Below are 12877 nucleotides of genomic sequence, written 5' to 3' on the forward strand. Positions count from 1 at the left end.
GCCTTTATCTTAATTTCGTTATTGCCAAATACCCATCTTAATTTAAAATGTATCTTAATTTAATTTTTTTTAAATGACTCGTTTTTATTGGTGCGTTGGTCTATTTATAGGTTAAATGAGCCCATATGTCTAGAATGCTGAGATGTTACGATGTTACAGAGGACTTATTTTATTTCTTTATTCCAACTTCCAAGTGGTCTAGTCTAGGTTAGTTATGAGTAAATTATGTAAAAACATGAATAAATTGCTCATTGTTGGCAAAAGGCAAAAGAGCTGTGTGTGTGCGCACATTTGAATAATGTCTGGCTGTAAACGGGTTCGGGCTTTAAAAAAGCTGTCAATCAAAATGTACTTGTTGGGCTCGGGCCGAAACCTGTCGGGCCTAACTTTTAAGGCCCGATTACAGCTCTAATACTTTCCATTTTTTCTGTGAAAGTTCAGTCATTTCAATAGGAATCTGCACAAAAAAAAAAAAAACATTTTGATGACAACAGAATTCCCTTGATTTTCATCTGGACGTGAAATTTGGAGGAGTTTGACATATTGTTTGACCATATTGAAAGTGTGTATTTTAGATTATTCGCCAGACTGAAATAATACTGATAAGATGATGATAATAATAATAATTCCTCTACTAATAAGAACAGTAATGGATTCATATGATAAATAAAGAACAGTAATGGATTCCTTGTATGCGCTCCTTCCTTGCGCATACAAGGAATTTGTTTTAGTGATGCTGGCCTGATGGCAAAAGTTCAAAGATGGGGTAACTTGGATGTGAGGGATCCAGAATGATTTTCTAAGCCCTTTTCCTCACTCTGCAACCCACTACACTGCGAGTAAATCACTCGCATATGCAACTAGATTTTCACTCTGGCAATTAAATTGTCTAATATTAGCCAATGGCTATTAAAATCCCAGATTTTACTCACCAGTGTGTGAGTTGGAGGCTAAGTATAAGTTTAGCACATATACTTTCACTCGCCGAAAACTCTGACTGAGCGCTTGAGTTTCTTTAGCGTCAAGTGATCTGTGATATTTCTCAGTTTATCTGATTGGACGTGCAGTGCACCTGTGTTTGACGTACCGTGAGCTCTAGTGTGAATTTTTTTCAGTTTTTAAGAACTGCCGGGTTTTCCGGTAGTGGGCGGAAACTAATGCGCAAACTGCAATCTCATTGGCTGGTGCTCACCTATTAAGCAAATCAGTTTGACCGAACGCAGACAACCTGATTAATATTCATGAATCCATTATTGTTCTTATTAGTAGAATTATCATTATTATTATTATTATCATCATCTTATCAGTATTATTTCAGTCTGGCGAGTAATCTACAAAATGTACTAGCCAATGGCGATTCAATTGCCAAGGTTTCCGTAGAGGGTCGCTCTGGATGTATACAGTTCTTGAAGGGTGGGCAGGGGAGCACCAATAATCCTTTCAGCAGTCCGAACAGTTCTCTGTAGTCTTCTGATGTCTGATTTTGTACAAACCAGACAGTTACTGAAGTACACAAGACAGACTCGATGGTGGAGTAGAACTGTTTCAGCAGCTCCTGTGGCAGGTTAAACTTCCTCAGCTGGCGAAGGAAGTACAACCTCTGCTGGGCCTTTTTTACGATGGAGTCAATGTGAATGTCCCACTTCAGGTCCTGAGAGATGGTGGTTCCCAGGAACCTGAATGACTCCACTGCAGTCACAGTGCTGTTCATGATGGTGAGTGGGGGGAGTGCAGGGGGGTTTCTCCTGAAGTCCACGATCATCTCCACTGTTTTGAGCGTGTTCAGCTCCAGGTTGTTAAGACTGCACCAGACAGCCAGCTGCTCAACCTCTTGTCTGTAAGCAGACTCATCACCGTCCTGGATGAGGCCGATGACTGTGGTGTCGTCTGCAAACTACAGGAGCTTGACAGAGGGGTCTTTAGAGGTGCAGTCGTTGGTGTACAGGGAGAAGAGCAGAGGGGAGAGAACACATCCCTGAGGGACACCAGTGTTGGTGAAGCAGCTATTTGACATGAATTTCCCCAGTCTCACTAACTGTTGCCTATCTGTCAGAAAGCTGGTGATCCACTGACCGATAGAGCTAGGAACAGAGAGCTGGGTCAGTTTGGTCTGGAGTGTTGTTGGGATGATGGTGTTGAAAGCGGAACTAAAGTCCACAAACAGGATCCTCACATAAGTCCCTGTTTTGTCCAGATGTTGCAGGATGAAGTGCAATCCCATGCTGATTGCATCATCCACGGACCTGTTTGCTCGGTAAGCAAACTACAGGGGGTCCAGTAAGGGTCCAGTGATGTCCTTCAGATAACCCAGAACCAGTTTTTCAAACGAGTAGTCATTAAGTCCTGGTATCTTGGATTTCTTTGGGGTCGGGATGATGGTGGAGCGTTTGAAGCAGGAAGGCACTTCACACAACTCCAGGGATCTGTTGAAGATCTGTGTGAAGATGGGGGCCAGCTGGTCAGCACAGGTTTCCAGACAGGCTGGTGTAACACCATCTGGGCCTGTCCATCCAAAATTTGGCAAATTCCACATTATACAGTAAATAAATTTTGACTGAATTCTGCGATTCTGCCTGCATTTTCTGCATCGCGGGAATCATAGGGCCCTACATTGTGACACAGTTTTTCAAGAAGGAAACACTGTGGGGGGTGTAGGGGTATGACTGAAATGTGAATGGGTCTAATTAAAGAATCAACAAAACTGCTATAGACTGCAGTGCAACTAGAGATAAAAGATCGGATAAACATTTACAAAATCCCTTATAATTTTGATTTTTAGATCTGTTGCTGTTGGTCTCCCGTGGCCAATATGATTCAAGCTTATGTGCAGCTTTTAATCAACAAAAACCTATTTCAGACCTGTATCTAAAATGTTTAGCTACTGAAGGCTTAAACATGAAAAGAAAGGGAAGGGTTCTCCAGAACAAAGTTCACTTCACTAATTTCACATGCAGTAATTTATGATTTAACTGGAATTTTCTAACTGGATTTTTGCAAAAATGTGTTGAAATGTTTTGTTGAGTCAATCACAATTACTAATTACTCTTATTTTATTCAGGATCTTCACAAAACTCACGCAGAAAGTGGTCTACAGAGGAGATAGAGGCTGTGGAGAAGACTCTGATGGGCTGCATCAGGTCAGGAAAGGTTCCTGGGAAAGCTCAGTGCATGGAGTGCATTGAAAGCTCCCCGGCAGCACTTCAAGGGAGAAGCTGGGAGGGGGTGAAATTTTATGTTAAGAATCGTATTGATTCATTAAAGCGAAAAATGTAAAAGCAAAGGTGGAAAGGCCTTCCTTCACCTAGATGTTTTTCCTGTTTGTTAAAGGCAACAAGTTAAAAATGTGTTTGCTTACAAAACTAATTTCAGTACATTAATAGAGCTTTCAAATTAACACTGACAAGTTAAATAAGTGTTTAATTGAATTAAGAAGTCAGTTTTGTGTTGAGTTCTTGAATTCACAAAGACAGGTAAATGTGAACAATTGCTGAAGCTCTTTTTTGCACATTTTTATTCATATGCAGCCTGTTGCATATTGTGCAAGTCAAATTGAATATTGAATAAAAAATTTGATTCATTTGATCTATTCCTCCTACTCCAGATTTTTGTGTACTGTTACAAACCTAATATTTACAGAAATATATAGCAGTATGGTGTTTTAATTCAGAGTGGATTCCAGTATGCACAGATCATTATTATTTAGACCATGATACCCATGCTGTCAAAGCTCCATGAACATTTCTTGCTCGTCATACAACATAACTTGTCATGGTTATTATTTGGACCTTTTCAGATTCTCAAAACTGAAGAAAATTAGATGTGTTAAACAGGAAGTGAGGTAAGGCTCGTTTTCACTGTTTCCATCCCCAGAAATGGTCTATTCAAATACAGTTGAACGAAATTAGTGAAAGGCAAGATCAAATACAAATTCAATAAAAATATAAATACAGACAGCATTATCCCTTTTAAACAACTCTTTAATGATTGTCCAAACTTAAACTTTGTTGTTAATCTTATAATGGTTTATAATTCTTATAAAATAGATAATCTATAGATAATTCATAGTAGTGACACCCAATGGTGGTTTGTGGTAACACACAATAACGACGTCCCCACCAGAATAGAAAAACCTGACAAAAATGAAGCTTTTTAAATTTAAGATTTTTTTATAATTAAAATGATTTTTTTGGATCAAAAATTCGTCCTGACACTTCTGACTTACAATTATGGCTTTATTGTATTTAGAAATTGCTGTCCCCACATTTAACCTCCTAGTCATGAGTCCCCACAATGTAGCAAAAACAAGTATGTGTGTGTGTGTGTGTGTGTGTGTGTGTGTGTGTGTGTGTGTGTGTTTAGGATCCTGAGCGTCTGGAGCATGTCGTCCTGTCAGTACGAGAGGAACCTGTGCAGCTGGACACTCCACCTGTACATGAGGAAAATAGCCTTGATTCTGATGGTGAGATTGAAAGAGGTTTTAAGATGTTTTCCTACAGTAATTCCCTGTTGCTGGCCTAAAGTGCTGTTTATGTTGCCCCTTTATTTTCTTCTTTAATCTAAGTAACTGGGCTAGGATTTTTTGTGCTTGCATCATGTAAGCCAACTTTCCATATAACCAGCTGTTTCTCCACTAACATCTGCTGTGGTCAGACAAGGTTTATATTGATGAAAGATAACTGAATAAGTCGATCCCCTAAAGGTCTACTTTAGGCACTGTTCCTGTGGCTCAGTGGAAGAGGTCATGGGTTAAATTCCCAGGGGACACACATACTGATTAAAAAAAATATATATATAGCATGAATGCACTGTAAGTTTCTTTGGATAAAAGTGTCTGATAAATGTTATTGTTATAGTGGCCATCTTTTATACAACTGGAAACCCAGGCCTGGTCCTCTCTTGTCCTTCACTGTCGTCGCTCCAGTTTTATTCCTTCCATCTCTCATGGGACTCGAGACCGGTGGGTAGAGCAGATTTCACTCATCTCCAATCAGTCACAAATACTAATAAATATGACAAAACCACATAACAACATAAAAAGTAAATATACAAAATTAAAAGCCAATTAAAAATAATATATATTTATATAAATAATATTAAAATAATGCTTATTATATATAGTAACTACAATGTTTCATAGCTTATTTTAAAGTGTTAAAAGGAAAAATGGACATTTATAATATATAGTCTCATATTCGAACCTGAACCCTGTGTTCAGACACAGCCCTAGTCTATTACTGAATAGTAATGATGAGTTCCTGCCCACAGAGACATTTTTATGTTTACTTACTGTGAAAAATAACACTTTGAATTAACCCATGTTTGCCATTGGTGTTGGCTCTCATAGTTTGTTCTGGCTCCACTCGCTCTTTGTAGATAGGAAGGACGTGGGTGAAATCACCCAGAGTTGGATGGTGAGGAAGCATTTGAACTCTGTGACTGGCTAAACAAAGCCAGTTTGATGACAGTAACGTCTTATTTAAGCCAACACAGCCTTCGCCTCTTGAGAAACAGCAGCATAATGATGGGCTTAGACCTGCTGCTATAGTTCTTCTTTCTCATTAGAAACCTGATCTTTCTGTCCTCACTTCTCTTAAATGTGCTTCTCTAGACCTGTTTGTGTTTTGCATGCATCTCTTAAGCATGAAGCTTGTGGTTATACTCAAAGATTCTTTAATCATTTATGATGATATTAGTTACCTGCTTGTTATTATTGACGTGTTTGTAAGGCAGCACTGTATTGATTTTCTTCAATCATTCTGCTCAGAGTTTATTCTAAGTTTCTAATATCGAGCATTAAACTGCAGTTCTTTTAAGTTTCAACCTACAGACACCTTTATCATGTATTTTTCTATATTAGTTTTAGGAATAATGTTTATAAATAATAATAAATATTATTTATCAAGTTTTATACTTTCAAAGTTAGGTGTGCTGTTTGTCTATTTTTAGTTTTTGTAATTAGGGCTTCACAATTATTTAAATTAATAATCAGGATTGCGGTTACAGGTGCAGCCATGAATTAATCATGACGTGTCAGTTACAGCATTCCATTTAACTCTACACACGTTGCATCAAAATGTGTTTTTTTGAAGATGCTGAACATTTTAACATGCCTGCTGTGCAAATGCAATGGGGAATCAGATTTAATGTTCAAAAGTTTGGGGTCGATAAGATGTTTTTCAAAACATTTAAAAGTAATTTTTGTTCACCAAGGCTGCTTTTATTTGATGAAAAATACATAAATGTAATATTGTGAAATTTTATTCCAATTTAAAATAACTGCTTTCTACTTGAATATATTTTTAATTGTGATTTATTCCTGTGATGCAAGGTTGAAGTTTTGATAAAAAAGAAACTTACTATCATTAATGTCAAAGACATTTATGCTGCCTAATAACTTTAATTGGAAACCATGATACTTTTTTAAAATTGTGGAGGCCTGTTTATTTTATTTTATTTTAATTTTGTTATTTTTTATAAAATGTTTTAAGACTGAAATTATAGAATTTAAATAATATGACAACGGCATTGACATCTTCATAATATTTGCCTGCCGATTTTCAATCAATCTTCCTTCTTAAAGGGTTCATCGGATGCAACATGCTCTTTTACATGTTGTTTGAACCGAAATGTGTATTGGCAGTGTGTGTATAATGGCCTATAATGGTAAAAATCCACCCAGTGTTGTTTTTTTTTCTTCTTTAATCTCATTACATCATTTCCCCTTTCTTAAATCGAGCCTATCTCAGATTCCTGTTTGTGTGACATCACACAGACCAAAGCCCCTCCCACAACTGTTGATTGACACTATTGTTTTACCTTAGACCCGCCCTGAGTGACTGTCATCAATCCTCCATTGTTTCACCACCGGGGCAGATGTAGACAAGAATGACTCCTAAGTGATTGAGGAGTTCTGTTGTTGATGTAATAATGAAAATAGCAGTCATAATTTACTCCTGACATCTGAGCCGCTGAAGACGGAGTGGATTGCGTTTGTTTCTGAAGGGAATGCACCCCCGATCTACCTAAATATGTTTATGTTAGTGCGAATCATTTGTGATCCAGCCTCACCTACAGAAGAAGTGAGTGTTTCCTAATCGCCTTTCCTAATAATGTGCTAGTTAGCAAGTTTCACAATGAATGAACAAAGTTTTCCATCTCTCAGAGAGCGGCTCGGAAGAGAGGGGCGGGGTCAGCACAGCTCATTTGCATTTAAAGTGACTTGCAAGGAAACAGCTTGCTGTAAACAGTGCTGTTTTTGACTGGGTAAAAACGGTGTTGCTTTACTCTACCATTGTAGGGTTGGGTCAACAGACGATGCCATCATTCATCGCCGATGGCTGATAGACATCATGATGCCCCCCGCCCCTTTAAGAATGCACAAGCGCTTTTGTATCACTATCACTTTCGACATTCGCTATCACACGTACTCTATTTATATGATGTAGTGGTAGTACTTACCACACATTTTACAAGATTATATGTTTGTCAGTGGTACTTAAGATTTGCAAATCATTCCCCATCGTCCTCAGTCATCTCTCTGTTACACCGTGTCTACACCGGACGTGACAGTTGTCATGTGGGTCTGCACCGCATCAGCTAAAGACTGTCTAGATCATTGGTTCTATAGTATGATTTTGTCACACTGCTTGCATCCGATGTAGATGGGGTGTTGTTTTCCCTTATAAGGATTTATGCTTCGGGCACACCTCTCCCAATCCCATATTTCATTTACACCAAAAGCTGAAACAAACAAACATACCTATAACTTTAACAATATAATTTCTTTGCTGCATTACAAGTGCTGGTATTTCTTAAAATAATATCTAGTTATAAAAAATGACCTTAAGTCATTCTTATTCTCACTGTTTGTGACACAGCCTGTGAGCTCTCGGAGGCACTGAGGAATCTGATGCTGAAACTCTCCTCTGATCATCTCTCTGAAGATGGCAAGGTAAAGCACCCCTTCAGCATCTCATCAAACTGATGCAAGACCATGTTCAATGGATTCGCCACAGACACGAATGCTGCATGCACTTGATATTTGATGTTTGTGGCGGGTGAATGACCTGAGGAGTGTTATGCCACATTATGTTTTAAATAAGAAAGGTACGTGTCATTGTGACAGTCTGGGTCTCCACTTTTAACCAGACGGTTGATTACAAGGCCATGTTGATTTGATCAACAGTAAAAGGTGGAAATGTGAAATGCTTTCAGTGCTTGTACATTTGGTCTCCTGTTTTCCAGTTTTCAACTATGTGAGCTACTTCATTGGTGGTGAGGTGTTCACACTGCAGGATATTGAAAACGGAGTGCTTAGAGGAAAAAGAAAAGGTGTGGCACAACTCATGAGGCCCTTTTCCAGGAACGACCCTCGGCTGCAGGTATCCCAAAAAGAAGATATTCTACTCTGTGTATATATTATATAATACATTTTTAACTGGCAGCTATTTTTCTATGAAGAATCTTTAACATCTATGGAATCCTTCTTGTTCCATTGTTGTACGATTTCTTCACACTAAGAAAAAACAGTTATTTTAAAAATGTGTGTGTGTGTGTGTGTTTGTGTGTGAGAATGACACATTAAACAGATCAAAAATAACAGTAAAGACATGTAAAAATGTTACAAAAGATTTCTGTTTTCAAATAAATGCTGTTGTTTTCAACTTTCTTTTCATCAAAAACTCATGAAACAATTATGACAGAACAACTGTTTTCAAGATTGATAATAATATATGTTTCTTGAGCACCAAATCAGCATATACGAATGATTTCTGAAGGATCATGTGAATTATTATTACAATTTTACACAACTATTTTCTACCTTAGAATATTTAATTTATTCATGTGATGCAAAGCTGATTACTACTTTTTGAGCAAATGAGACTGCTTTCAAAAACGTAAAAGAATCTCACTAACCCCAAACTTTTGAACGGTAGTGTACTGAAATTTTGGAGGTACTTAAGACCAAAAAAAAAAAGACTGAGAAACACTGGAGTTAAAGTTATCTGTGAATGCTATTAACATTAGTAATGAGTGTCTTTATCCATTAGGTGGCACTTCCTGATGTTGAGACTCTCATTCTTTTTGCACTGAACTGTGGTGCAAAGGGCTGCCCTCCAGTTAAGACATACTGTACACACCACAGGTTAATACCCAAAATATTCTCATTTACAATATCTATAAATGCATACATTCTCTCTGACAGTGTAAAGCATATTCTGTGTTTCCTGCATGAGTCACTTCAGGACATTGATAGTTGCGTGCTGCAGCAGAAGTGTTCCTGGAGAATGACGACAGCTGCGTGATTGACAGCGTGGGACGAGAAGTGAAACTCAGCCAGATCTTTAAGTGCTACAAGGCAGATTTTGGAGGCACTGATGACAAGGTATTACTAAAATATATCATCACTCTCGAATCATGCACATGGAAGATGACCTTGTGGTTTGCATTTAAAGCAATAGTTCACCCAGAAATAAATAATTCACTCACGTGTATGTTTTTTTTTCTTTTTTTCTGTGTAACAAGGAGATATTTAGCAGAATGTCCAAGCTGCTCTTTTCCATAAAATGCAAGTGGTTGCTGGTTCTGTCTTTAAACATACCCAGTCATTAATGTTTTCTTTTTCAGCTGCTGATCTGGGTGTTTGACCATATGGGAGCATCCCAGAAGAAGAGGACTCTACAGGCTCTGCTGTCAGGAGGAAATGTCAAAGTGAGCTATCTGCCCTATGACTGCTCTATAAACAGCACAGACTGAACTAAACCACATTCTTTCAATCACTGACTCATTGTGGGTTTTGTGAGACGACTGATTCAAAACAGAACTGTACCCTGAAACTATGCATTTGGATCCCTTTACCTTGTTCTTCCACCTCCCAAAGGGCAATGTGATACTGTAGCCCAATATTTCTCACACCATTTTATACCTATAATTGTATTGCAGTGTTTTGCACTGATTATTATGCAGTTACATGTTTTATTCTCATGCAGTGAGTCTTTAATTTATCTGCATTATTATGTGAATTGTAATGTATGTCAAATTCTTTATTATTATTTATTTATTTAATACATAGTTTTGAGCAACACTATACATATATATATATATATATATATATATATATATATATATATATATAATTTTTTTTTTCTTTTTTTTAAAAAGAATATTTCAATATTTGAAACATTTGCACGGATGCTTCAAGAATTGTTTTTAAGAGCAATTAAAATAAATCTTAGTGTGAAAATAAAATAAATGTCTAAATCCATAGAAATGCATATAGTAATACATTTGAAATATATAATGAACAGTTCACCAAAAAAATATACAGTATATATATATATGACCCAATATATCACTCTATACTTTTTTTATTTTTATTATTAAACAAAAAGTGGATGGCAATTAATTTATACTCTACCACAAAGGGAAAAAAGCATCATAAAAGTATACAATATGACTTTTAAACTATATTTCGATTCTTAAGAGAGGTATTTGATAGCTTTAAATGATGATTAGATTAAAATTATTCACTTAATTTGCTGTGCATGCACTGTTTCAGAGTTCACTGTTTTATGTCTAGACATGTTTTTCTCAAAAGATCTTTAGGGAAACACGTAGGACTATTTTAAGTTTGATTAGATTAGTTTGTGCATCTTTCATGCTGTCTGTTGTACTGTGGACTCTCAGTCTGTCTGAATGATGGATGTCTTCAGCAGGGAAGCAAGGAGCGCACATATCAGTTCATCAGAATGACATCAGCCGGTAGCATATAATACTTTTTGTAATACATGATGTTATTCGATCAATTATTGAAAGGGCGTCAGGGCTGATGGAATCTCATAACTGGTTTCTCATAAACACGGCCTGTTTCATATGATGCAGCACAGTGCCTGATTTGATCAAGGGTTAACAAGAATTCCCATAATATTTTTTAAAGAAAATGAGAATCCAGACTGAAACTTTCTGAAAATCAATTCCCCGTCTGCCTTGCTGTAGGCAGAGAAAATCCTCCAGAACTCGGATACCTTTTTTTTATTTGAATCTGTGAGCAACATAGATGCTGTTTTAATAGATGTTAATTTTTCTGTAGGCATGTCATTTAATAGTAATGCATGTGTTACTATAGAATAGTGGGATGAGATGCACGAGTAAATTGAGGTTCAGTGCTTCCTGTTTCAGCCAGTGCCTTTTCACCTCTGCATGAGACTGATATAGTCATATTCCTTCACTCGACCGCACATCCCATTGCTTCAGGAAATCAGCTTATTTGAAATGTTCATCTGCAAGCAGAGAGACTGCTGAATCAGAGCTCACCCATGAGAAGGTCCCAGAGTTACCTCATCCTTTTCTCTTTTGCTGTAAGGAAGGATATCAAAGCAATGCAGAGAACCTTAACTAAATGTCAAGACTGGACTGATTCTTATGCATGGATTATTTTTATGATCTAGAGCAATACTGCACTGTCTTTTCTAAATAAAAGACAATGATCAAATGTGAAGAAATAAAATATGACATTTCATGTGCTCTTGTTTTTGTGGAGATGAAAAGCAGGTGCCAGATTCTAGCAAATGTAAATAATAAAATGTATCTTAGCATTATGCATGGTTACTGCAGAAATTTAGTGAAGTCATATTTAAAGGAAAGAGAAAATGCTTTTCATATCTTTTGTTGTTTAAGTCAAAGGCTAGCTCCAAATGAAGCTGTATTTTGCAGAAAATGTATCCGTCCCTTGGTTGTAGTAACCAAATTAGACAGATGTAACATGAACAGGTTGAATTGTGCCAAACACATACATTATGCATTCAATTTTTGACTGCTGAAAGCATGAAACCATTGAAATTTAAGTCATTTAGAAACCAAATTACATGCAAAACATTTTTTGCATGTTGTTTTGCCTATGAAGTTCGTGGTAATATTAATACATTTAGTTTGTTTGCTTTGTACAGAACCATTTTGGGTCGCTACTTGATGTCTAATGTACATTCTGGTTGAAAATCACTGACCTGTTGCAGTGTGTCTGATACTCAGGGGGAGGCACTGTTGCTTTATGTTCAATTTCACTAAAACATTGCATGTTTATAGATGTTTATGTATCTAATAATGATCACTGAGAAAGATAACTACTTTTTTAAATGTATATATTATGCAACCTTTTATGGTGAAAATCTGAGTGAAAAGTGAAACTAACAGTTAACGTGACCTTTAGAATGTTTTAGTATTTGGTTTGTTTCTCTTTTGCTTCACTTTAGCTGCATGAACTCCTCAAGTTGATCATGTTTTCTGGTACTGTACAATTTAAGATGATCTAATGAAAATACTGTAAGCAAAAACATATGACTGTCTGTACAAAGGATTCATATGCAATGTCATTTTAGTTTTCATTAAGATACTCGTTGTATTCATATAATAATCCACTTTTCTGAAACATTTTCTGTTTCTATTTTAATTCTAGTTAACATTTGAGTAATTATGTTGTACATTAAAATGAGAAATTATTTTGATATAAATGATTTTATGTATATATATATTTTCAGTTACCACTTATTTAAAAACAATTTTATGGTGTAGTTTAAGGTTTCGTTAACTAATAACCCAGGACACATGGTTACATTTGCTTTCTTGACTGTGTATGTATAAGTGTATATCATTTTTTAAGTAACTTTTCTCTGTTTAAAGTTTTTCTAAATTCTAAAATTCAATAACATGTTTAAATTCTTTGATTCTTAACATGGCCTGGATTTGAACGGCACAATATAAATGGCACTGTTACACCATCTTGCAGTCTTAATTTCGAACATTATTTGAGCTCATGTCTGTGAGATTGGCTAATTCTTCAGGCCACCAACCACAGCACTGTTGTTTCTCACGATACGCGTCG

General features: G+C 36.5%; 1 protein-coding gene across 1 annotated transcript; it reads left to right on the forward strand.

The window, feature by feature from the left end:
- The first annotated feature begins 4277 nt into the window (after nt 1-4277).
- Nucleotides 4278-9905, forward strand: LOC113108083 (uncharacterized). The gene is given in 7 exon segments (XM_074559927.1): nt 4278-4305; nt 7878-7951; nt 8149-8167; nt 8170-8381; nt 9051-9132; nt 9237-9385; nt 9628-9905. Coding segments are annotated over 7 exon segments (693 nt in total). The 3' UTR covers nt 9757-9905.
- Nucleotides 9906-12877: the final 2972 nt, after the last annotated feature.

Source organism: Carassius auratus, chromosome 9 (assembly GCF_003368295.1).
Source record: "Carassius auratus strain Wakin chromosome 9, ASM336829v1, whole genome shotgun sequence".
Lineage (NCBI taxonomy): Eukaryota > Metazoa > Chordata > Actinopteri > Cypriniformes > Cyprinidae > Carassius > Carassius auratus.